General features: G+C 43.7%; 1 protein-coding gene across 2 annotated transcripts in view; it reads right to left on the bottom strand.

Moving 5' to 3' along the window:
• Nucleotides 1–14,023: 14,023 nt before the first annotated feature.
• SLBP (stem-loop histone mRNA binding protein) overlaps nt 14,024–27,391 on the bottom strand; it is a 29,976-nt gene continuing 16,608 nt past the window's right edge. For both annotated transcript variants that reach the window (XM_089692273.1, XM_089692274.1), the window contains exons 6-8: nt 26,165–26,314; nt 19,723–19,771; nt 14,024–18,552 (exon numbers count right to left, since the gene is read on the bottom strand). In XM_089692273.1, coding sequence (XP_089548399.1) covers nt 18,478–18,552; nt 19,723–19,771; nt 26,165–26,314 — 274 coding nt within the window. In that variant the 3' untranslated portion in view covers nt 14,024–18,477. The remainder of the gene's footprint in view (nt 18,553–19,722; nt 19,772–26,164; nt 26,315–27,391) is intronic.

Here is a 27,391-nt window from a genome sequence, read left to right as displayed (position 1 = left end):
AGTTACATAGTCATGTTAAAAACACTTATAGAATTCCTCTATAGATACTATCATATACCACATTTGATCCAGATAAAGGCACAAAAAAAACAATAAGGCATGATCCAATTCGTTCCAGTGGGGGAAAAAATTTCCTTCCAGATATCCCATGAGACAATTGAATATTCCCTGAACCAACTACCCTTGTGGTTATTACCTTTAAATATTAATATCCAGTTATGTTTTGTGCATTTAGGAAATAATCCAAAACAAACTGAACTGGGTAGAACCAAATCTTTAGAAAGTCTCATTACACATTTTCTCAGCTCTTAAAGTGCCCCCTTGTCTACTATAAGGACCTTAAAGTGAATAACTCAACACCAAGCTCAGTATATGGACCACTTATGTATCCATGCATGTTGATCATATCCCCCCTAAATCTCCTCTTCTCAAGACAGAATAAATTTAGTTCCTCTAATCTTTCCTCATAGCTGAGCTCCTTCATGCCCCTTATCAGTTTGGTTGCCCTTCTCTGCACTGTCTTTGGTTCTCCGATATCTTTTTTTGTGAATTGGTGCCCAAAAGTGAACTGCATATTCCAGATGAGGTGTTACTAATGATTTGTACAGAGGTATTATGATATATCTTCTGAGTTTTTACCTCTCCTATTACAATAAAGTATTTTTTTAGCTCTAGAAACTGCAGCTTGGCATTGCATTCTATTATTAGGTCTATGATGTTCCAGAACACTCAGATCCTTCTCCACCATTGACTCCCCCAGCTGCTCTCCTCCTAGTATGTATGATGCATGAATGTTTTTAGCCCATAAGTGCATAACTTTACATTTATCAACATTAAACCTCATTAGCCACACAACTGCCCAATTAAACAGAGCATTGAGGTCAGCTTGTAAATTAGAGACGTCCTGTAAAGGTTTAATTCCACTGAATATCTTGGTGTCATTTCCAAATACTGAAATAGTATTTTTAACCCCAGACTCTATATCATTTATAAATATGCTAAAATGTAAGGGTCCCAACTCTACTAACCTTAGGCCGCTCAGAAAATGAATCATTAGTTACTATTGTCTGAATACGGCTTGCGTAAAAAGCAACAAGGTAATCTCTCAAATTAGGATCCCATAGCAACAAAAGGGGTCACACAAGCAGTACAATCCATGTGACACCCTGCACAAAGGCTTTTACCAAGGAATTTGATGCAATAGGTCTCTGATACAGAATAGTTAAGTTTAAAAATTGCCCTTTGATGGCACTTAAAGCCAGAGACATCTCTACAACAGAATGGAGAAAGCCAGATTGTGCCCAATGACATACTGTCTGGATGAAATTTACAAGTCTTTCACGTACAATGGTAATACTTCCTGGAGGTAAAACTTTCTTGCCTCGAGAAGGGTAGTAATAACAATGTTGGAGAGTTAGAAACATCCCTATCCCTGAGAACTTGGGCTTCAACAACCATGCCAACAAAGCCAGCAAAAAAAATAAAATGGATGAAACACTGGACCCTGCAACAGCAAATCTGGCTGATCAGAAAAGCCCACGTCTGCCAAGAGATTTACAATGTCCACATATGACATTCTTCTTGGCGAACCAGGTGCTATTAGAATCACCCAGGATGCCCTCCACCTTTATCCTGCACAACAGGCGAGGAAGAAGTTGCAGTGCATAGAAGACATACATAAATCAAGAAAAACAGATCCCAAGGAATCACCAGGGCATCCTCAGCTAATGTCCATTTCCTAGTCTAAGGCACAAACCTGTTCAGTGAGCTGTTGAATCTGGATACCAAGAGATCCACATATGGCATTTCCCACTACAGGTAAATCTCTGCAAAAAAATCCAAGATCTTCTCACACTTGTTCAAAACTGACAGGTTATTTAGGTGAAGAGCTATGGAATGAAACTGGGCATATTGGACAGCATTGAAGGCATCTACTATCTTGCCTCAGTATCCTCATGCAGACCTGAATGGACAGACTCTCCAACAGTTCAGTGCACAACCAAATTTTTACAAGACTTGCACAGTCTGCTGGACATTTTAGGACAGCTTCTAAACAGATTGCTCCCTTAGAAGCAGGTTGCCAAGGTGCCTGACTATGGGAATACCCCAGGCCCTCAGCCCCAGAACCAGAGCCAACACCTTGGTAGACATTCTGGGAGCCATGAAAAGACTAATAGGCAACATCACAAACTGATCATGGTGATCCTGTAATGCAAACTGCAGAAACTGCTGGTGAGGTCAGAAATAAAAAAAATCAGGTTGTGTAGGTAGGCATTCTTTATATCTATTGATGCCAGACGTACCGCAATGAAACAAAACCATCTCCAACTAGGTAGAACCCATTTCTGAATGTCTGTACTTTCAGGAATTATTTTGAGACCCTTGGACATCCAGAATAGGCCGGATGTCTCCATTTGGCTTGAGAACCACAAACAGGATTGAACAGAAGCTGTGAGACATCTCTTCCAGCACAGAAGTGATGACTACCTGGGACAGCAGCTTTTACAGAAGTGTAGAGAAAGCCACTCCTCCAGCTCAGAAGATACCTTTGAGCACATAAAGCAGCAAGATTTCAGTAACCTCTGGATACCATGCTGCAGACCCAATCATCTTCCTAGGTCCAGACAGGTGCAAACACCCCATCACTGTGAAGAAAATTTGCTTCTGTAATTGGAGCGCTTGAGGTCCAGTTCTTATGGAACAGAGACGCAAGTCTTCTGATAAAGAGTCCAAGGCTTGCTGCTTGCAAAAGGAACTCTTTCTAGATCTGAATTCAGCACCAGTTTGTAACATGTTACCCTCACTGCCTTCCTTAGTTTCACCGACCAGCAACCATAGGAGCCTTCTCACAAGTACAAACAAGGTGCTCAACTGAGAAAGCCAACATATGGAGCTTTCCACATGCCCATTGAAATCCATTGAGTAACTCAAGGTTCTCAGAAATTTTCCAAAAAATGCCATATGCCAGGATCCCATTTTCTGGAACAAAGCATACACTTTGCTCAAACTTTCACCACAGATGGTGGAGCTGCTTACAACAGAAAGGGCGCTTCAAAGGGCCTCTAGCCTCTTATCTGTGGGATCCTTAAAAACCAGGACCTCATCCACTGGGACCATCGGGGTCTTAATCAAGTAGGAAATGGCCAGGGTAACATATAGAGACCCTTTTTTCTTGTAGAATTCCTCCACTGGGTACTGGGAGGACTCCAGGAAAAGCAGCTTTAAGTTAGCTCACACCATGTCCACCAAGAAGCACATTGTGGTCTTCTGTGTCTGAAACAGTACTGAACCTTGAGTCCTGGGAGGACTTGCCTAAAGGATTCCTGACCCTCAGACAGCTTTCACCTCCTGCAGATGTTACTTCAACACCTGAACTGGGAATGTACCTCATATATTGTGTGTGTATATATATATATATATATATATACATACACAAATATATATACATATATATATACACACAACTCGATTTCCCCTATCTACACACTAGATGGGGAAATCCTCCTACTGAGCCTTTGTATTTTGACAGCGGGTAGTCATCCCCGCCATCAGAATACACCAACTAGCACTGGCAGCACCGAACGAGTGGCAAAAATCTGACAGGGCGTGAAAGAGTTAATAGTTAACTAACTTTTGCTTTGTGCCTACTAACTGGTTTATATATCATACAAGATGTTCCCTTGGGATTGAAATGTTATCTATGCACACATTTCTTTTCTGAGAAATTGTAGAAGTTACTAATCTGTTGCATTTTTGTTATAACTAGCCATAGAATAGTTTACTGAAATCTCTTTACTGTGTTCTGATTGGTGCTTTATGGAAGCCGCCTGAAATATGCTGTGTTATCATTTATTACTTAAGGCCTGATCAATAATAAAGAAGTTGAATTCTGCCTCAAGAAAATAAGTATTGAGCTTTGGCGGTGTGTGCAATGGGAGTGGAGGCGTGGGTTCGGATCCCACTTCTGACACCAGTTGATAGGAATCAGCCTATGTCTGTAGCCCCTGTCCTCATTATTTTCATCCTCAGGCCTTGGAGAAATAAAGCTCCAGACACCAAAGTGTGCAATGCTAAATCTCTAAAAGTTTAATGCATGAGAAGAACAGTTATACAGAACTCAGTAGGCGTTGCTTAATCTTAGGATGACCAATTAAACATTCCTTCCTTATCAATATAGTTACGTGAAGAACAGAAACTGAGGGATACTATATAAGGTAGTTCTGTTTACAGAAATTAAACTAGTCTAAAATAACTGTCCATACATCTAGAAACGGAAGCATTATACAAAATGGATGCCAGTTAATAAAACATATTTCCTTACAGGGTGGTTATTCAGAAGTCAATCAATAGATCGAAATCTGCAAAGCCATCCTGCCTATACATGAATTTAAATTTGTCTGGTCCCTGCTGAATCGGCCAAATTTCGATCTACGCATGCCTGCCCTAAACCAGTAAGAACCCATAAGAGCTGATCAGGTAAACCATAAAGAGTTGCACAAAAATTCTGCCCCTCAATACAAAGGAACTGGAGGATTGTGCACATGAAAGGGCAGGAATTCAGAGCTAACCTAACCCTTATAGGAGCCATTACAGGGAAAACAGCAGAGTTCTTCCCTACTGGGACCCCCTCCACCAACTCCATCTGTACAAAGTCATGGCTTGCTGAGGTTTAGTAAACTTGTGATCCAATAAAAGAGAAAAGTAATGTCAGCACCTTTACAATGTGTCAATACTTGCAGAGCACTAGCGCTTCTACATTGTAGGTGTGCTCTGACTGATCACAACCAGACATGCTGGAGCTGTGTCTGTTCTGTGCCCAGGAGCTTCCAAACCCACGTTTTCATGGTAGGCGGTAAAGAGAAAGAAAAAAAAAATAGCAGACATGCAATTTGCCCTTTGAACATTGGTTTTGCAGTTACCAGCCCGCACTGCCCCCAAGCGCAGGGAACTTCCACAATATTCACCACATTCCTTAGTGTAGGGCCAGAAGGCCTAATCTTCAGCCTTCATGGTAGGAATGCCCCACAGAGTCTCTACATCCCCAGACCTATACAGCACCAAACCAGCAAGGTCACCCGAAAAAGAGTACATGAAGACAGATACCCGCAGGATCCAGCTCATTTCTGGTCTTGCACATGGGATCCAGGCAAAGTGCCTCTCAGCCTCAAGCGACTTATCTGGATGAAGTCATCCCTTCTTCTGCAGGAGTGTACAGAATAGGCCATAAATAGTGGAGTAAGCCCAGGAAGATTGCAGGGTCAACTAGACACACATAAACTAGATAAAATGGAGGCGTAAAGTGTTACTAAACCCACAACAGTAAAATCAGTCTGTATATGCAATAACACATGCTTGTTATACTCACTGTGGAACCTAAGGGGTTAATGCTCTGCATTGTGTAAAACGCTGTTTGATCTTGACTTCTCTGATACTCCCCTTATTCCAGTGTTCCCCTCTTATCTCCTGATAAGACATATCGTGTGGAGATACTCTGCACATGCTCAGTTTGGTGTGTATTGCTAGAGAGGTTTTTTTTTTTATTGGGCGAGTGCATGTGATCAGCACAGGGCCAATCAGCACTGTCTAGACAGAAGTCAAGGGATTCTACATCCTCCTAGAGCAGAATGAAAACTCCTCCTACAAGCTTTAACATGCGCGAAGCTGGACATTGATAGAAACAACAAGACTGCTATATACCGGAGTGGAAAACAGGAGATTATAACAGGAGTCTACTAACCTGTAAGTGACAACTGATATTTCCTATAAATATTGTAACTGGGATATGAGTGCTAGCAAGGTTGAAGGTTTTGTGCAGTGCACAGTGTGCCGCATGTATGCAGCAATGGAGCAACAGCTCCAGGATGGATACCTCTGTGACAGATGTGAACGGCTTGCCCTTCTGGAAACTCACGTTAGAGATCTGGAGGAGCAAGTTGCAACACTGGGCAGAACCGACAGCCTTAAAAACCCTGAGTCCCTGAGTAGGTAGCTAATGGGATTGATGTGGAGGGCGGAGGGGCTAATCAGGATTATCAGGTAGGAAGATGGGTTACTGTAATGAGAGTGAATGGTAGGGGCTGACAAAAAAGGAATGCCAGCCCTGAGTTTGTGCACCCAAACAGATTTGCCAAGTTGGGTGAAGATGTGGGGGTGGCAGCCCTGGATGTCACTGCTATCCCTAACAGTCAGGAGGGCAGACCATCTGGGAGGGGTGGTGAGGGTAGTGCAGGAAGGCCTAGACAGCTGGTAGTAGTAGGGGATTCTATAATCAGAAGGACTGATGGAATAATTTGTCACCAGGATCTCCTCAACCGAATGGTTTGCTGTCTCCCTGGTGCCAGGATTCGGCATGTGGTGGACCGGGTTGATAAATTAGTGGGAGGGGCTGGGCATGACCCAGCTGTCTTGGTCCATGTTGGAACCAATGATAGAATACATGGAAAGTGGAGGCTCCTTAAGAATCAATTGAAGAACTAGGCTGCAAGTTGAAGGGAAAGACCTCCAAGGTGATATTCTCTGAAATATTACCTGTGCCAAGTGGAACTCAGGAAAGACAGGGAGATTAGAAAACTCAATGCATGGCTGAAGACCTGGTGTAAGAGGGAAGGATTTGGGTTTCTAGAGCACTGGGCTGACTTTTCATTGGGGTGCAACCTATATGCTAGAGATGGTTTGCACCTAAATGGAAGGGGGTCTGCTGTGCTGGGGGAGAGGTTTATGGGAAGGCTGAAGGAGTATTTAAACTAGGATCGAGGGGGGAGGGAGAATTAGATTATAACGGGGTAGACAGATCAGACAGGGGTCAGTACTTATTGGTGGGTGGAATGGGGAAAGATGGGAGGAGGCCTATGGCAGATAAGAAGGTTCCCATGTTACAAACAACCAGTGGAATTGGTACTATTTTTATGAAAATAAAAAATATGCAAAATATGCGTGTACAAGGTGTCAATTAATTAAAGTGTGTTCACCAATGCCAGAAGTCTGCCAAGCAAAATAGGTGAGTTGGAAGCTTTGGTGCATGAAGAGAACTATGATTTAACTGATATTGCTGAATCTTGGCTTCATTGTTCACATGACTGGGCCATTAATATTCCTGGCTATGTTCTCTTTTGGAGAGACAGGGTAAATAGGAAAGGTGGTGGTGGCTGTCTCTATGTGAGAAGTGATCTCAGAGCGAGTGTGAAAGAGGACCTAGTTGATGGAGAATGTGATGATTCTGAAGCATTATGGATGGAAATGCACATGGGGGTGCGTACTACAAAGGTTATCATTGGAGTTTGTTATAGGCCACCCAGTGTTAATGAGGAGGAGACTCAGCTCCTTGCACAGATCGAAAGGGCTGCAAGGGCTGGGACAGTGATAATAATGGGGGAGTTTAGCTACCCGGAAATTGACTGGAGTAATGGTACTGCAGGAAAAGTTAAAGGGCAAAAATTTTGAAACCTACTACAGGACAATTTTATGGTACAGTTCATAGAGGCCCCAACTTGGAATGATGCTCTGCTGGACCTGGTAATCTCAAACCATGCAGAGCTTATTACTAATGTCCATATAAAAGAACAACTGGTTAGCAGTGACCATAACATGATTTATTTTATTGTTAGCTGTAAGCAGCGAGCACATACAGGAAAAATAAAAACGCTCAATTTTAAGTGAGCTAATTTTCCAAGGCTGAGAGCTGCTCTCCAAGACTTAGACTGGGAGGGAAAATTGGCATTGATGAACACAACACAGAAATGGGAGTTCTTCAAAAAGACTGTATGTGAACACACTGCAAAATATATTCCCATGAGTAACAAGTGTAAAAGGCTAAAAATCAAACCTATGTGGTTTATGGCAAAGTTAAAAAATCTATAAATAATAAGAAAAGAGCTTTTATTAAATATAAAAATGAAGGAACACTATCATCGTTTAAACGTTACAAAGAATATAACAGAATATGCAAAAAGGAAATAAAGGCAGCAAAAATTGAAAACGAACGACAGATTGCAAAAGATAGCAGGACCTACCCCAAAAACTTCTTCAAATATATTAATAGTAAAAAGGTGCAGTCCGATCATGTAGGCCCTTTACAAAATAATCTACAGTGGGTGACTGGGGACAAAGAGAAGATACATTTATTTAATACCTTCTTCAGCTCTGTGTATACAAAGGAGCATGGGGGAGCTCTTGTCCATAGTGAGCATGGTATTCACACAACTCTAGATGATCCACATTAGCTCACAATTGATATGATCCAGAAATATTTAGACAGAATAAAGGTGAATAAAGCACCTGGACCGGATGGCATACACCCACGGGTGCTTAAAGAATTGAGGTCTGTCATTTCAAAGCCATTGTTTCTAATTTTTAGGGACTCTTTAATGACTGGCATAGTACCACTGGATTGGCGTAAGGCCAATGTGGTGCCAATATTTAAAAAGGGGTCAAAATTTTTACAAAGTAAGTATAGACCTGTTAGTTTAACTTCTATAGTTGGGAAGATACTGGAGAGTTTAATAAAAGACCACATAGATGAGTTCTTGCTAGGAAAAAATATTTTAAGCAACAGACAGCATGGATTCATGAAAGACAGAAGTTGTCAAACAAATCTGATTTCTTGTTATGAGAAGGTGAGCAAAACCTTGGACAGAGGGGTGGTGGTGGACATGGTATACTTGGACAGAGAGGTGGCGGTGGACGTGGTATACTTGGACAGAGGTGTGGCGGTGGACGTGGTATACTTGGACAGAGGGGTGGCGGTGGATGTGGTATACTTGGACAGAGGGGTGGCGGTGGACGTGGTATACTTGGACAGAGGGGTGGCGGTGGACGTGGTATACTTGGACAGAGGGGTGGCGGTGGACGTGGTATACTTGGACAGAAGGGTGGCGGTGGACGTGGTATACTTGGATTTTGCAAAAGCGTTTGACACAGTTCCCCACACATGACTAATGTGTAAGGTAAAGTCTACAGGCTGGGAAAAATCCGTATGTAAATGGATAGAAAACTGACTAAAAGATCGTATTCAGAGAGTAGTGGTTAATGATTCATACTCTGATTGGTCTAGGGTCATCAGTGGTTTACCCCAAGGTTCAGTGTTGGGACCCTTACTTTTTAATATATTTATAAACAATATAGGGTCTGGGATTATAAATCCCATTTCAGTCTTTGCAGATGACACCAAGCTGTGCAGTGGAATAACGTCCTTACAGGATGTCTCCAACTTACAAGCCAACCTCAATGCACTGTGTAATTGGGCAACTATGTGGCAAATGAGGTTTAATGTTGATAAATGTAAGGTTCTGCACTTGGGGGCTAAGAATATGCATGCATCATACATACTAGGGGGGGTACAACTGGGGGAATCAATGGTGGAGAAGGATCTGGGAGTTCTGGTAGATCACAAGCTTAATAATGGCATGCAATGCTAAGCTGCGGTTTCTAAACCGAGCAAAATCCTCTCCTGTATTAAAAGAGGTATAGACTCCAGAGAGAGATATCATATTACCCCGGTACAAATCATTAGTAAGACCTCATCTGGAATATGCAGTTCAGTTTTGGGCACCAATTCACAAGAAGAACATTGGGGAACTGGAGAAAGTACAGAGAAGGGCAACCAAACTGATGAGAGGCATGGAGGAGCTCAGCTATGAGGAAAGATTAGAGGAACTGAATTTATTCTCTGTTGAGAAGAGGAGATTAAGGGGGGATATGATCAACATGTATAATACATCAGTAGTTCAGTGAACTCGGTGTAGAGTTATTCACCCTGAGGACATCACAGAGGACAAGAGGGCGCTCTTTACGTCTGGAGGAAAAGAAATGCAATCTCCAAACACGGAATGGTTTCTTCAGTAAGAGCTGTGAAAATGTGAAATAGACTCCCTCAAGAGTTGGTTCTGGCCAGCTCAGTGGATTGCTTTATATAATAAATAAAAAAAAAGGCCCGGATTCTTTTTTGGATACACAGAATATAACTAGTTACTATCTATAGGTAAAGTTGATCCAGGGAATATCCACTTACCTCTCAGAAGATCAGGAATGATTTGTTTTATATTTTTCCCTGGCAGGAGCAATTTTCATCATGCTTTGCTGGTTTGTTTGGTTTTTTTTTCTCTTCCTCTGGAACAACTGTGGGTATAGGGTTATAACAATTTTTTATTTTTTTGGTTGAACTGGATGGACTTTTATTTATTTTATTTTTCAGCCAGGCTATGTATACTGCTGATGAGAAAAGGTATTTAGCAGTTTATATTTACTAAAATAATTGCACTTCCATGTTGTATGTACTGTTGGGGACTAGATATAGTGAAGGCAGGGTCCTGGGTTTAGTAACACTTTAATGCAGGTAGGAGGAGAATTCATGCATTATTTATTTTTTTTGCCAGTGGCCATTCACTGGAAGGTGGCAGCATAGCATAAGTTGTCATAAATATGAAGTGCCCTTTGACATAAAGAGTAACTAAAGAGCAAACATTTCAGTTTTGAATAGAGTGGAGATGGATTAAAACACCACTCAGGTTTTATTGCTGTCTGTAGCCCCCTTTGGGAGATTCAACCTCTATTTGTCCTGTTTACCTTTATCAAAGTGAAAGAAAATCCAAAATGTTTGGTTATCCCAAGAAAAGTAAGAGGGGAATCTTCCAATAGGTACACTAGCAGTGGTGGCTCCAATGGATTGCCTTAACTTGCAGATTTCCTCTCACTTCCTGTTTTGGCTATGGCAACAGAAAGTGAAAGTAAATCTCCCCAATGGGACACAGATGGCCAGAAAAAAACTGACAAAAGTTAAAAGTCTCCCATGATAGTCAAAACAAAAAAAATGGCATATAGTTCTAAGACATGTAGGTTCTGATTGATGGTCTACCAAAAAAAAAAAAACCTAGATTCCCGGCTGTCTCTTGCAACAATACTTGACCAAAAAAAATGTGGCCCATGAATTCAGTACTCTCTCTCTCTCTCTCCCCCCCCCCCCCCCCTATATACATTATATATATACATACATATACACACACACACACACACACACACACCAGGATTTAGTGCCTCTAGGATCACTGATCCCAAGGCAACAAACACATGAATAGAGAGCACAGACTAAGTGTAGTAAGAAACTTGGTGAATGGCTACCTTCACAAAACTCATAGAAGCAGAAAATCCATCCATTGTAAGGACACCACTCCATTGCAGTCAGCCAAGAGGAATATGCTATATGCTGCTGGGAATCACCACTATAAGAAAGCACAATTTGCCAGGTCACACCCAATAGCCAAACACAGTGGGGAGGCCTTGTTACATCATACACTCCAGGCAGGCAAACATGTGGCCACAAATTACAGGAGGCTTGACAAAGGCAGTATAGCCCCTGCAATACATAGCGACACCCATTTCCTCACCTAGAACACCATCACATGGCCTCCCCACTGTGCTTCCCTATAGAGTGATCTGGCAGAATCTCCGGCAGCAGATGGCTGTGTTCTTGGCTGACAGAACAGCATGGAGTTGTGTCCTCACCGTGGATGGATTCAGATTTTAATAAGACAAGTACTTGGCCATGTGGCTTTAAGTTGATCAATTGCACCCTCTATGTTCATTTATTTGTGCCAGTTAAGAAGTGCCCTGATCTCCTGAGGGGCTGCAGATAGGGAAATGTTGTCTAACCCATACTTGTCCTGAACCTGGCTTTATAGCTTACAAAAAAAAAAGTGAAAGACATCACTACTATTGTATTCTGAGATTGTTCTGGACTCGATATTTATGCTACCTTTTTTTGCCGTATGTAATTAAAAGGTTTGTTAAAGCAAACAAGGACCACATAAAGGCATTTGGTAACCAATCATGGGCCACAAAGAAATTCAAGGCTTTAGATTTTTTTTTTTTTTTTTTTTTTTTAATAGCATAATAAACATTTTCCTCCTACAGCCACTGAATGCCAGCAGGAGGGAGAGAAGACCGCTTTCAGTAAATGCAGGAGGAAAAATTGAGAGGATCAATTGTATGTTGCCCCTGCAGCCCCCCTGTCCAAGTGTAAAACAGTATGTGGCTGGGAGGCGGCATCACTACTGCAACTCCCTCACTGGTTGGGGGCGATTTGGAAAAAAAAAAATCTCACCTATGTGCTTTTACAGACCCCCCCCAGCACAAATGTAAATGACCCTTGCTGTCCTAAGGCTGTTTTCACACTGATGCACTGCAGTTTACCTGGGTGTGGTGCACTTTCAGAAAATGCACCACACCCACAAGATACAATAGAATTCTATGGCAAACCACAACTAACCCACAGGAAAGCCACAGGGCGCACTGCACCTGTGGATCAGCATGAAAGCAGCCCCATAATTAACTCTTTTATAGGCAATAATATTCCCATTGCAAAAGCACAGCATATGTTTAAGACAGGGACCCTTTTTTCCCCCTTAGCTTCTGCTGCCGTTGTTCTCCAAGCTGCTAGACAGGACCCAGATGAAGTGGTTTGTATCACTTCGCCTGGGACAGGGGTCAGCGCTAGAGGTGGCTCCATGCACTCTGATGGTGGGTTGGCAAGCCCAGATCATAAATGGGCTGCCAACGCCAGGCAAGCACTTCCCTTGTTTGCATTAGAAGGGTCCACAGGCTGAGCACATCTGGCTCAGTATGTATGACACACACACTTGTTTTACTTAGAAAATGGTATTTGCTTGGTATCCATGCTTCCCTTGGGATTTAGTTAGTGTTACTAAAGCCACAACAGTAAAACCAGTCTGTATAACAAGCATGCTTTACTGCATATACAGTCAGGTCCATAAATATTGGGACATTGACACAATTCTAACATTTTTGGCTCTATACACCACCACAATGGATTTGAAATGAAACGAACAAGATGTGCTTTAACTGCAGACTGTCAGTTTTAATTTGAGGGTATTTACATCCAAATCAGGTGAACGGTGTAGGAATTACAACAGTTTGCATATGTGACTCCCACTTTCACTTTTTAATACTTGGTTGCAAATCCTTTGCAGTCAATTACAGCCTGAAGTGTGGAACGCATAGACATCACCAGATGCTGGGTTTCATCCCTGGTGATGCTCTGCCAGGCCTCTACTGCAACTGTCTTCAGTTCCTGCTTGTTCTTGGGGCATTTTCCCTTCAGTTTTGTCTTCAGCAAGTGAAATGCATGCTCAATCGGATTCAGGTCAGGTGATTGACTTGGCCATTGCATAACATTCCACTTTTTTCCCTTAAACTCTTTGGTTGCTTTTGCAGTCTGCTTTGGGTCTTTGTCCATCTGCACTGTGAAGCGGCGTCCAATGAGTTGTGAAGCATTTGGCAGAATATGAGCAGATAATATTGCCCGAAACACTTCAGAATTCATCCTGCTGCTTTTGTCAGCAGTCACATCATCAATAAATACAAGAGAACCAGTTCCATTGGCAGCCATACATGCCCACGCCATGACACTACCACCACCATGCTTCACTGATGAGGTGGTATGCTTAGGATCATGAGCAGTTGGTATATAGAGCCAAAAATGTTAGAATTGTGTCCATGTCCCAATATTTATGGACCTGACTGTACACAGGAACCTAGGGGGTTAATCCTCTGCATTAGGTAAAAGCTGTGTGATTCTTTCTTCCCTACCCATCTTGAAATGGGCACCTGATACAGACTGAATCCATAGTCACATGCACAGTTTGGTGTATTGCTTGTTTTTTCTTTTCTTGGGAGAGTGCATGTGATCAGCACAGGGCCAATCAGCGCTGTCCAGACAGAGGGTCAGGACTTCCACAGCATCCTAGAAAACTCCTGCTACAAGCTTTAACCAGTGCTCAGCTGAAGTCACAAGACTGCTCTAACTGCTGATGAGAAAAAAGGTATTTAGCGGTTTATGTTTACTAAAATAATTGCATTTCCATGTTGTGTGTACTGTGGGAGACCAGATGGAGTGAATGCAGGGTCCTGGGTTTAGTAACACTAAGAAAAGTTGGTCAAAGCCAGCCAATAACATTTCAGTGCAGGTTTCCTTTAACAGTGCATTAGCATATGTACAAAATAAATGTACACCTTTGTAAGAACAAAAAAAAGACAGCAATTGTTTTATTTATCAAAATTTGTGACAGGTGAATTGGTAAACATGAAGTATACAACTGCCATGTACAAAAAAAAAAAAAAAAAAAATGAACATTTACAATGTTTATACATTGAGGATTACAAGATTTTAAAAATTCTGTCTAGCTATATGCATTGCCAGCTTACCGTGAGAAAATATATATACAATGCTGCCAACTATGTACAATGAGGTTTGGCTACAGAATCACATTAAAAGTAACCATGCAGAGTATTTGTATGTTAAGTCCTCATTACGTGACCTGCACATGGTTATTTTCTTGTTGAGGCACCAATTGTGCAGATTTAACAGGGTGTAACGTTTCAGCTAAGGCTGGACAAGTCCCTGGAGCCATGTAGACAAACGAAGAAAGTAAACTTTTGTAAGTAGAGCTAAGTAAAATGTTGCTCTATATAGAACGCCAATATAGATGTCAGCGCTAATATTACTGCTGTATAGAGTACAATATCAGATATCTGGGAGATATTCATAGCAGCTTGGGGTGATCGGCGTAAGAGCACAGGTACAAGAAAGCCTTAATAAAATGTTTGCTTTCCCTCTCCCTAGCAGTGTGCCTTTCCTTCACCCCCACTGGGCCTCCAAGGTAGTGAACACGTGACACAGATAGTACCTTGTGATTGGCAAAGTGCTGTGTGATGGGGATGGCGGGGGAGCTCAAATCTCAAAGTCTGTATGGGGCTTACACAGGGTTTGTTGTCCCAACAGCTGAACACATCATCTACGATGAACTCCTCTGCTTAATGCTAACTTTACACTGCTGTACTTTAACTTGTTTACCTTTACATGCAGAACCCTTTGACAGGGTTGTACTTCCCAAACTTGCCTAGTGATAACAAGCATGCCCATCAACTAACCAAATATTTACATGGCTGACATCTATGTGGCTGTGCGGGCCATGTTTTTTCACAGGCACGAGAGCCCATTCATTTGAATGGACTCCCGTGCCAGGCAGGGAAAAGTCCCTGCACTTCTCTGGAAAACACAGCCCACACAGGAACCTCAGCTTCCAGTGCGGTTGCATTTTCCCGTTTGGGCGGTGTGCCATTATAATGGCGCCCACCCACGGGTCCGCATTTCTCTGTGCAGGTGGTTCGGCTGCACAGATTTTCGTGCAGATCCGCAGTAGCACCACCTGCATAGATGAGATGCCTGAACAAGCTCTCGTTTACCCCCCGGGTTCACAAGATAAAGCACTGCATTTCATCTTAGACATCTTTTGCTGCACGAAGACCAGACTACATCAGTCTCTATGGGTAAATAGAGCAGCCAAGTAGAAAACACAGCTGAGCATAGGATGGACATTGGGATGTAGAAATTATGCCCTTCTGCACACTTCCACCAATGTACACGAACTTTACCATCTGAACAGACTGATGTAGCTGATGCATATGGCAATTTTGTGTCTACAATTTTAATGCCTGTCCATAGCAATGGGCAACTTGTAAAGTTTCTTCCCCCCCCCCCTTTTTTTTTTTTTTTAAAGATACTTACCTGCTCTTTGCAATTGTTTTGTACAGAGCAGCTACAATCCTCCCCTTCAGCTCCATCAGCTTTGTTACCTTTTAAATGAACTAGTGCCCTGATATCTGCTTTTAGGGTGACTCCATTGCCTTGCATGGCCTCCCTGGAGCCATCCTGTGTGTGAGCTCCTAGGACTACAGCTGCAAATAAAACAGATGAAGCTTCTAATTTGCAGCACTTCACCACCCACCAGCTCTTAGACTATAGTCAGCCATACGCGGATTTGAAATTTTGATTCATATATGGGCAGGTTAGTTGTGCAGAAGTTGATTCACTGATGAACATCTGCACAACCACCCTGTCAAGTTTTTCCAGATTGATCAGTGCCACCGGCTATAGCCAACAACACTGATCAGTGGCAGAAAAATCTCCCCACCAACAGAACACAAAAGCTCAGCAGGGGGAGAGGAGGAAAAAAACAAAAAAAAAAAAAAAACAGCCATTAAGGTACCGTGTACATTTTTTATTTGTTCAACTAGGTTGAACAAAAATTCCCCAATACACACTATGTGGAATGGGAATTTTATTTTTTTTTTTTTTATAACCAGCAGGTTGAGCAACAAATGACCAAACTAAATGTACCGGGTGTCTAATAGCTGGTTTGTCTCCTGCATGTGTGATGTCCACAGTGCTTGCTCCCCTGCCAGAAGCTGGAGAAGCAGTCACAGCCGGGATCAACACACAACACAAACTTTAAAGTACAGCCAATATGGATTGCCCAGATAACCAGGAATAGGTCGTGTTTAATAGCAACTACAGACTTATCTGGTGCCTGCAGTGCAGTCACAGGGGGAGTTGATCAGGTTTCATGTGGATGCTTATGCCACAATCGTTCTACGGGACAATCATGTGGCAGTCTGACTACCACCTTTTCAGCTACAGGTAACTTTAGACTGCATGAGTGTTAGTGTGGTTACAGCCCCTTCAGTTCACGACTGCTGTCTGAATCCAGACTTCCTAATCAAGGAAATTTGCTGCTACACTGCACTTAAGTGTGGATTTATTGAAGCATAACTTAAGTCCACATTACAACATATGAGCACACCGACCATGTTACAGCATGGAAAAGGTTAATGCTCCATATTGCTTTTTTTGCATTAACCTTTTCCATGCTGCAACATTGTCAGTGTGCTCATATGTTGTAATCTGGACTTAAGTTATGCTTCCCTAAATCCACACATTTTAGTGGAGTGTGCAGCCAATTTCCTTCCGACTGAAGGCGAGCACCTCTGCATGTGTTGGACTGATCCTGTTGCACCACCTGGAACAGTGTCTTCTCTTTTTGGATAATTTCCTATCACCTTAACCTCTTGGCGCCGGCCGCACGCAAATGCGCAGCCTCCCGGCGTCTGATCCTTGACGCCAAGCAGCCGCATATTTGCATGCAATTAAGAAAAGTATATGTGGTGAGAGCACACCCTGCGCACTCCCAGCACACATGTCCGGCACTCACGGAAAGGTCCCGATCTTCTCTATCGGGACCTTTTCCGATCATGTGACGGCAAATTACAGCAGTCACATGACCCTAAAACCCCACCCCCGGCTTCTGAAACCCTTAAAAGGGCAGGAGGCACCAGTACCAAGGGGTTAAAGGACAGGAGTTTTGAAAAGACCAGGTTTATGACCAAAAAACTTACATTTCCTAAAAAGTTCAATGGTAAACAGGTTTATACAGCATGCAGATCCAAACATTTATGCCTTGTCTCATGCCTTGCTGTATGCAGTTTTAAACAAATAATTTGTGAATCTTACAAAGTTTCTTATCAGGAGATCCTGCTGCAAGCAAATACTGGGCCATGGTCTCAATTCAGTGATCCTTGAGCCTTTAAATTGGCTACTAGGCTCATATCAGGTCCACATATGACAGAATGGGAGGCTGACAATATTGCCGCTAATTGCAAGGCAGAGACTTGTTGGCAGCAACAGAAGTGCAATTACTGGCAGGATCTCCAGATAAGTTTTGCAGCACATTCAAAAATGATCTGTCTAAAGCCCACCTGCAGGCACGATCACCTTCACAGGTTTCCCACATGCAAACATTCTTGGCACATTTCAATACTCTGCAAATCATTACTTTTATATGCCAGAGCAGTCAAAGTACAGCAGGAGCTGGAAGTCAGGCAGGTCTCCGGGGATTAGAGAGGCCATAGCCCCAGGGTCTCTCCTACAGACCAGTCACAAAGTACACAGCTGCAAGTCCACTTGTGAACAGCCTGAAGGAGAGGGGTGGCGTTACAACCATAGAACTGGGGTCTAAGGCCTACAGATCATACGAGGAGTACATCAGCCAGAACTCCATGCCTTACAAATTTGGTTAATATGCCCCCATATGTATGCCTGTCTCAGTGAGGTCCGCCAGAGGAAGGAGAAGGTTTGTTGGCTTGTGAAGGTAATTCGGCCCAAGTTTGTGTTTACCTTTTCAGGTAACCTTTCTCAAATATAGGTTTTGCATTTATATAAAATTTCAAGGCCAACAGCAGCAGCTGCCCAAGGGAAGCAGAAGACTCGAGCTGAAATCTGGCAGCCAGTTATATACAACAGTAAATACTATTTATAACCATAACCCAAAATGATTAAACAGAATAAAAGTCCAAGCAAAAAACAAAACATAAATTCCATTTTCATGAACTCCAGGAAACATACTGCCTTAGACCAGTGAATCCAGCACAATAGTATAATGTTCCAGTAAATAATTGGCCAGGTACAGCTCTGCTGTTCCAGCATCAAGTGCTTCTATAACATGTAGCTGCCAGGCAACAAGTCCATGAGTTTGCAGAATAAACAGCGGGGAAACCTGCCTTCAGAGAGCAGATAAGAGCCCGTGTACAGTGCATGTTATCTGCTGGAAGGAATGCCGAGAAACGTTCAACTCAATCACACATGATTTCCAGGTCCAAGCCGTTCTCTGCTTCAACTTTCCTGACCTTGGTTGGGGTGCCTTCAAACTAAACAGAAAACAAGATATTAAAATACAGATGGAACATTACATCAAGCATCACAGCACCAATCTTTACCTTTTGCCCCTCATTACCAAAAATTTACAGATGAAAAGGTTTTATTTAACCACCAGCTCTGCAAAGTTTTATCCCCTTTTGCTGTACCACACTGCAATACTTTAACTGGCAATTGCACGATCATGCAACTCTGAAGTCAAAACGAAATTTATATCTTTTTTTCACACAAATAAAACTCTTTTGGTGGTATTGGGTCACTGAGTTTTTTTCTTGGAAAAAAAAAATAAAAATCATACTTTGGCCAAAATTTATGAAATTACATTTTTTATTCGATATGTTTTATAATAAAGTGTATTCTACTATACGTCTGATAAAAAGAATCCCAACAAGTGTATTTTGATTTGTTTGCGTGAAAAAATATATACAAACTAGTATATATGCTGGAATTGTTTAATACAAAGGCGGTGATCAGACATTGAATGGAACTGCAGTGGGCAGTCTCACGCTGCCACTGACATCACCAGGGACATTAATACTATACACTGTTCCTGTACTAATGGCACTGGCCAGGAAGGGGTTAACATCTAGGGCATGCCAAGTGTTAAAAGTGTAACTATGTTATTTGTTTAAAGTGTGCCGCTTTTACTATAAAAATCTAAGTTTCTTATCCCTGTGAAACTTGCAGATTGCTCCCTCTGTACAGAACTCTGTTTACCAACAGAGCTCTGGGCTGCGACTGGACACAGCCGATCAGCAGGTCCTGGCTGTGAATCATTCACCAGGACTTACCGACAGGCTCCAGTTGTGCACAATCACATCGGGTGCCAGCGGAAGTAGGAAGTGACGTACAATACGTCACTTTGCCTACAGCAGCTGCCCGTCCCCAGTATATTGTGGGTAGGCGGTTGTGAAGAGGTTAAACCAGGGGTAGGGAACCTGCGGCTCTCCAGCTGTTGCAGGACTACAAGTTCCATCATGCCTCCACAAGTCATAGCTGTAACGGTCAGTTTTGTAATGTTGCAATGCCTCATGGGAAATGTATTTCAACAGCTAGAGAGCCGCAGGTTGCCTACCCCTGGGTTAAACCAAGCATTTAACCATGTCCTGTTCAGGAAACATGGAAACAATGTCAGGCAAGAGGAAACATTCTGCAGTACTTACCAAAATGTCTTCAGTTTTTTCTTCTTCCGAGACCATGTCCTCCTCCTTACTGTAAAAATAAAACAAATCCATGTTGATCAGCTTCTGAAAAATTGTCATCAAGTGCAGCAGACCTGTTGCACTCCCTCCTGTACTGACACATGTAGCAACATGGATTGCCTTGCTGTGTAAAATTATAATCAGTGAACAAAGTCAGACTCCCAGCTACATCAACTAGAAACAGTGTGGCTCATGCTTGCTGCATTTAAAAAAAGTTTTATTTTTTATTTTTAAGTTTGGATAGAGTGGGGAAAATGCTAAACCTGTTAGGAGGGGTTCCTGTAGCGAGACAGGAGGGGTTCCTGTAGCGAGACAGGAGGGGTTCCTGTAGCGAGACAGGAGGGGTTCCTGTAGCGAGACAGGAGGGGTTCCTGTAGCGAGACAGGAGGGGTTCCTGTAGCGAGACAGGAGGAGTTCCTGTAGCGAGACAGGAGGAGTTCCTGTAGCGAGACAGGAGGAGTTCCTGTAGCGAGACAGGAGGAGTTCCTGTAGCGAGACAGGAGGAGTTCCTGTAGCGAGACAGGAGGAGTTCCTGTAGCGAGACAGGAGGAGTTCCTGTAGCGAGACAGGAGGAGTTCCTGTAGCGAGACAGGAGGAGTTCCTGTAGCGAGACAGGAGGAGTTCCTGTAGCGAGACAGGAGGAGTTCCTGTAGCGAGACAGGAGGAGTTCCTGTAGCGAGACAGGAGGAGTTCCTGTAGCGAGACAGGAGGAGTTCCTGTAGCGAGACAGGAGGAGTTCCTGTAGCGAGACAGGAGGAGTTCCTGTAGCGAGACAGGAGGAGTTCCTGTAGCGAGACAGGAGGAGTTCCTGTAGCGAGACAGGAGGAGTTCCTGTAGCGAGACAGGAGGAGTTCCTGTAGCGAGACAGGAGGAGTTCCTGTAGCGAGACAGGAGGAGTTCCTGTAGCGAGACAGGAGGAGTTCCTGTAGCGAGACAGGAGGAGTTCCTGTAGCGAGACAGGAGGAGTTCCTGTAGCGAGACAGGAGGAGTTCCTGTAGCGAGACAGGAGGAGTTCCTGTAGCGAGACAGGAGGAGTTCCTGTAGCGAGACAGGAGGAGTTCCTGTAGCGAGACAGGAGGAGTTCCTGTAGCGAGACAGGAGGAGTTCCTGTAGCGAGACAGGAGGAGTTCCTGTAGCGAGACAGGAGGAGTTCCTGTAGCGAGACAGGAGGAGTTCCTGTAGCGAGACAGGAGGAGTTCCTGTAGCGAGACAGGAGGAGTTCCTGTAGCGAGACAGGAGGAGTTCCTGTAGCGAGACAGGAGGAGTTCCTGTAGCGAGACAGGAGGAGTTCCTGTAGCGAGACAGGAGGAGTTCCTGTAGCGAGACAGGAGGAGTTCCTGTAGCGAGACAGGAGGAGTTCCTGTAGCGAGACAGGAGGAGTTCCTGTAGCGAGACAGGAGGAGTTCCTGTAGCGAGACAGGAGGAGTTCCTGTAGCGAGACAGGAGGAGTTCCTGTAGCGAGACAGGAGGAGTTCCTGTAGCGAGACAGGAGGAGTTCCTGTAGCGAGACAGGAGGAGTTCCTGTAGCGAGACAGGAGGAGTTCCTGTAGCGAGACAGGAGGAGTTCCTGTAGCGAGACAGGAGGAGTTCCTGTAGCGAGACAGGAGGAGTTCCTGTAGCGAGACAGGAGGAGTTCCTGTAGCGAGACAGGAGGAGTTCCTGTAGCGAGACAGGAGGAGTTCCTGTAGCGAGACAGGAGGAGTTCCTGTAGCGAGACAGGAGGAGTTCCTGTAGCGAGACAGGAGGAGTTCCTGTAGCGAGACAGGAGGAGTTCCTGTAGCGAGACAGGAGGAGTTCCTGTAGCGAGACAGGAGGAGTTCCTGTAGCGAGACAGGAGGAGTTCCTGTAGCGAGACAGGAGGAGTTCCTGTAGCGAGACAGGAGGAGTTCCTGTAGCGAGACAGGAGGAGTTCCTGTAGCGAGACAGGAGGAGTTCCTGTAGCGAGACAGGAGGAGTTCCTGTAGCGAGACAGGAGGAGTTCCTGTAGCGAGACAGGAGGAGTTCCTGTAGCGAGACAGGAGGAGTTCCTGTAGCGAGACAGGAGGAGTTCCTGTAGCGAGACAGGAGGAGTTCCTGTAGCGAGACAGGAGGAGTTCCTGTAGCGAGACAGGAGGAGTTCCTGTAGCGAGACAGGAGGAGTTCCTGTAGCGAGACAGGAGGAGTTCCTGTAGCGAGACAGGAGGAGTTCCTGTAGCGAGACAGGAGGAGTTCCTGTAGCGAGACAGGAGGAGTTCCTGTAGCGAGACAGGAGGAGTTCCTGTAGCGAGACAGGAGGAGTTCCTGTAGCGAGACAGGAGGAGTTCCTGTAGCGAGACAGGAGGAGTTCCTGTAGCGAGACAGGAGGAGTTCCTGTAGCGAGACAGGAGGAGTTCCTGTAGCGAGACAGGAGGAGTTCCTGTAGCGAGACAGGAGGAGTTCCTGTAGCGAGACAGGAGGAGTTCCTGTAGCGAGACAGGAGGAGTTCCTGTAGCGAGACAGGAGGAGTTCCTGTAGCGAGACAGGAGGAGTTCCTGTAGCGAGACAGGAGGAGTTCCTGTAGCGAGACAGGAGGAGTTCCTGTAGCGAGACAGGAGGAGTTCCTGTAGCGAGACAGGAGGAGTTCCTGTAGCGAGACAGGAGGAGTTCCTGTAGCGAGACAGGAGGAGTTCCTGTAGCGAGACAGGAGGAGTTCCTGTAGCGAGACAGGAGGAGTTCCTGTAGCGAGACAGGAGGAGTTCCTGTAGCGAGACAGGAGGAGTTCCTGTAGCGAGACAGGAGGAGTTCCTGTAGCGAGACAGGAGGAGTTCCTGTAGCGAGACAGGAGGAGTTCCTGTAGCGAGACAGGAGGAGTTCCTGTAGCGAGACAGGAGGAGTTCCTGTAGCGAGACAGGAGGAGTTCCTGTAGCGAGACAGGAGGAGTTCCTGTAGCGAGACAGGAGGAGTTCCTGTAGCGAGACAGGATGAGTTCCTGTAGCGAGACAGGAGGAGTTCCTGTAGCGAGACAGGAGGAGTTCCTGTAGCGAGACAGGAGGAGTTCCTGTAGCGAGACAGGATGAGTTCCTGTAGCGAGACAGGATGAGTTCCTGTAGCGAGACAGGATGAGTTCCTGTAGCGAGACAGGATGAGTTCCTGTAGCGAGACAGGATGAGTTCCTGTAGTAAGACAGCAACAAACACTAAAAACGTCCAGGTGAAAAAAACTGTCTTGGAAAGAGTGATAAAGTCCAAAATTGTAAATTCTGGAACAAGAGACAAGGGAAATCTTCCACAGGGAACAACCACTACAAGCATCTAAGAGAAGCCTCAACTGGACTAAAAAAAAAACCCAACTGAGTCTAAATTCACACCTATGCGTTTTCCGCTGCGTTTTGCAGAAACCACAGCAGTCCATTTAACATGATTTCCTACGGGACAGGTTCACATCTCCGTGTTTTCACCGGTGCGTGTTTAGAAAGGGTCAAGGACTTTTTAAAAACGCAAAATGTTGTTTTTGGTTCTATAGTCTTAAAATAGGGATGCTGCAGAAAAGCATGTAGTGTTTTTGCTGTGTTTTAATCTGCCTATTAACAAGAAAAATGCAGCAAAAAACACAAAACACCACAGAAACGGATCAAACACAAACTAAATAGGTGTGAACCTAGCCCAAGTGTTTCTGCTTAAGATACGCCATCACTAGATTCTTTCCAAATACAGAATAAACTTCGCTTGGATCAGACCTGCTTCTCGATTTAAGTCAGTGAGACCAGAAAAGCAGCATTTCAATTCGGTCAACTGTAGGACAAATGCATTGATTAGAAGCTCCTCAACTGATGTTAATTATAGGAGGAATACACCTAGAAGCAAGCTGCATTTGTCCTTTGACACAACCACTAAAAGCAGTCCTACAAGCCATAATGCTGTTGTGGAAACAATGACTAAAAAGGTGCTTATGAGGAAGCCATATGTCCCACAATGTGTAAGGGACAATTAAAAGACAAGCTTTGCAGAAATTGTCAAGTACACTCTACAAGGTTTGTCATTGCCACCTACGGAAAGCTACAAAGACTGGCAGAGAAGTGCCAATTGATTCATTCTAGCACATGTGTCAAACCCAAGGCCCAAAGGCCAAATCTCATGCCATTTATTGTGGCCCTTACACCTCTACTGCAGGTGCAACACCCCCCGCCCCCATCTCCACCCAACCTTCCCTGCATTTAGCAGCAGAGGACAAAACTCCAACAGATCCTGCACCTCAGTGCAGCCGTAGGACCCCCTAATCTCTGCCTCCCCTGGTCTCAGCATTTAGCAGACTCTAGCTTTCCTCCAAACACTGCACTTTCCCGTTCTCAGCTCTGCCCCCAGCTTCTCCCAGCAGCAGCACAAGCTAAAGCGGAGTTCCACACAAGAGGGGAAGTTCCGCTTTAAAGATTGGTCCCCCGCTCCCCATTAAGGATTGACACCTTTGGGGAGCGGGTACCTAAGTTTGACAGATACCCGCTCCCACTTCCGCTGCGATCGCCTAGGCCAGGGGTGGGCAACTGTGGCCCTTCAGCTGTTGGTGCATTACAAGTCCCATCATATCTCTGTCTTTGGGAGTCCTGCTTGTAACTGTCAGTTTTATAATGCATTATGGGACTTCGTTCTACAACAGCTGGAGGGCTACAGTTGCCCACCCCTGGCCTAGGCGATTGGAAACTGAAGTTGTCCTCCTACCCTCCCCGAAGTCTTGTGGGACACGTGACAGGTCTGTTAGAAGCTTTCCTTAACCTAATATCTAATATCTTCTTATTAACAGTACTAACATAAGTATGAATGAGCTGGATCTTAATAGAATAATTGAGTTATTATATTTATATTTGTTCTAGATTGGGAAAAGTAAGTAATTAGACTTCATAGTTTGTGAATATACATATGAATATATATCTTGGGTTTTCCTTTACATTCAAGCCACATATGAGAGCAATTAGCTATACCTTCCCCCATCTATGTAAGATTATATGTTTCACTAACTAGTGAATTGTTCGGTTTACAAGGTTTATACTGTAATATTTCTTGATTACGATATTTATATACGAGATAATTCTTAGTAAGATTACTTTTAGGAGAAATATATATATATATATATATATATATATATATATATATATATATATGTGTGTGTTATACATCTAATGTATTCTAATTGATGGAATGTCAGTGAAGTTTTGTCTAGGCCTTCTTAGGTTACGCTCAGACTTTAGGAGAAGTAGACTGGAGGTTTGTTATATATACACATCTGTTTCCAATTATCTTTGTGGGACTACAAGTATACCAGCCCATTTTTAGGAAAGGTGGGGGCTGGATTGCTCTTTTAAGAGCAGAACAAAGACTTTTAAGACACACATTCTTTGGGCAGCAAGGCGAAGGGAGCTGCTTGTTCATATCCACACACATTCATATTATACACACACAATTACATACAATTTTATTAAGAAGTTAACTATACTTTTTGGACTTTATTTAAACATTCTGTATTCCAATATTTGATTTCTAATTTTATGCAACATTATTATTAAATCATCTTTTTGAGTTTATGCAAGAAGTGGAAGGACTTTCTATCTAAACATTTCTCATCAATACAAGTTAATAAAATATCGAGACAATACGATATTTTACAAGGTCCCAGAAGACCACAGGGCCATTCAGGAAGCGCAGCACTATTCACGCATGTGCAGTGGGCACCCGGCTGTGAAGCCACAAGCTGTCACAGCCATGTGCCCACAATGAAGATGCTGGCACCTGGAATACAGGACGGCCGATGAAACTGGCTGCGGCGGGGGAAAGGCAGGATTGTGAGACAGTGAGTGGAACTCCGCTCTTTAAGAGGGGTGCACTGTGATGTGAGGGTGGGGGACTCTTGACATTTGCTGTAAGGAGGGGTGCTCTAGACATCTAGTGTTACAGATACAACAAACCTTTGAGGGGAACCATAATGACACAACGGCCCACAATGAAATGGAGTTTGACACCCCTGTCCTAGCAGATGACTCCTATGGCTATAAACACAGAAATGCTGCCAGCATTAGGAAATAGGGTTTTCAGTGCCAGATACAGTAATTACACTTTAAACAAAAAAGAACCCCATGAAAAATTTAGAGCAAGGGAACTTTTAAAGTGGAGTTTAAAAACTACAAGCAGGCCCTTTATTGCAGAAGACACATGCAATGTCTCTTGCTACAAGAGGGTAGGGTAAAAAATGCCAGCAAGGGACACTGGACCACTGAAGGAAATTAACAGACTACAGTTCCTCTATAAAAAGTCAGACCTCTCAACTGTCACTTAAAGTGTAATGTCTACACCATGACAACTTGTCCCCCTCCCTCAACAAGCTAGGCTTGATGCCATCACCACATGGTTATAAGCGATGACCCACAAAGCATATAATTCTGTACAGAGATTAGACTTACAATGGCTGAAGTTCATTGCCTTCCTCAGTAGGAGGATCCCATGCATGTAGAGAAATTCGCCAAATCTTGATCTGCTGGTCCCATGACCTGCGGCTGTATTTTTTGAACTTGTTAGGGGTTCGCGGATGAACACCTTGCTGCCTCATGTGTCTAAACAAAAAAGCAAAGAGTTAAAGAGATGCAACATACGAAGCAACATGGGGGAAAAAAAATGAAAAAAAAAAAAATTCAAATGTCATGTATACCACTTTAGTCTGGACACGCTTAAAGTAAATGTTAAAACTACTACGCATTCCTTTATCACATAAAGTTTCAGGTAAAAATGGGTTTGCGATCACCATTCCTACTTGGAGCCTTAAGGTGGCGCTGTCTCTTCCAGATTTAGCATTGTATCTGCGTGGATACAACAATGAAAGCAGCCTCTCGACAGAACTCACAGCAGACTTCAGTTTTAAGAAAGCCAAATTCTAGGTTTCTATCAAACCAACCAAGCTGCTGTGCTGTCTGATAGCTTAGCACTGTTTACACACCAATCTACTGAATGCATACTTTTACACAAATTACATCTAGAGTGAACCAAAGTTAAAAGAAGAAGAAGAAAAAAAAAAAAAAAAAAAACAAGACTGTTAACCATTATAGCTTCCCTTTGAGCTTGGCAAAGTTTACCAGATAAAAAAGATGGATTATATAGAATCCTTTCATACCAGACAGCTGTTGGTAAATTCTCCTGTCCAAAATCAATTTAAACCACTTGCCCTCCTGAGGATTTACTCCTTCCTGACCAGGCCATTTTTTGCTTTACGGTGCTGCGTTACTTTAACTGACAATTGCGCAGTCATGCAACGCTACAACCAAAATGGTTATGTGCATTAAAGTAATATTAATGGCAATTTTGTTTAACCACTTGGTAGCAGCGCTATAGCCGAATGACAGCTACAGCACGGTTGTCCAGTGCTGGGAGGGAGTCATGTGACTTCCTCCCAGAACGTGCCCTCCTGCGCACCCCCGGTGATCTCCGTGACCGGTCTGTTCTATGGACATAGCTGATCAATGACAGTGGCCTTTTACAATGTGATCAACTGTGTCCAACGACACAGCAGATCACTGGGTAAATGCAGTTGCTGGTTATCGGCTGCACTTTCTTCACCCTATCACAGCGCGAGGAAAGTGCTGATCATAACTGGCAATTGTCAGAAAACAGATCAGCAATGATGATCAGTGCCCAGC

This window comes from Staurois parvus, unplaced genomic scaffold (assembly GCF_062004578.1).
Source record: "Staurois parvus isolate SC_StPar_1 unplaced genomic scaffold, SC_StPar_1.0 ptg000581l, whole genome shotgun sequence".
Classification (NCBI taxonomy): domain Eukaryota; kingdom Metazoa; phylum Chordata; class Amphibia; order Anura; family Ranidae; genus Staurois; species Staurois parvus.
Note: the sequence above shows the minus strand (reverse complement) of the source record. Positions and strands in the feature narration are given on the sequence as shown.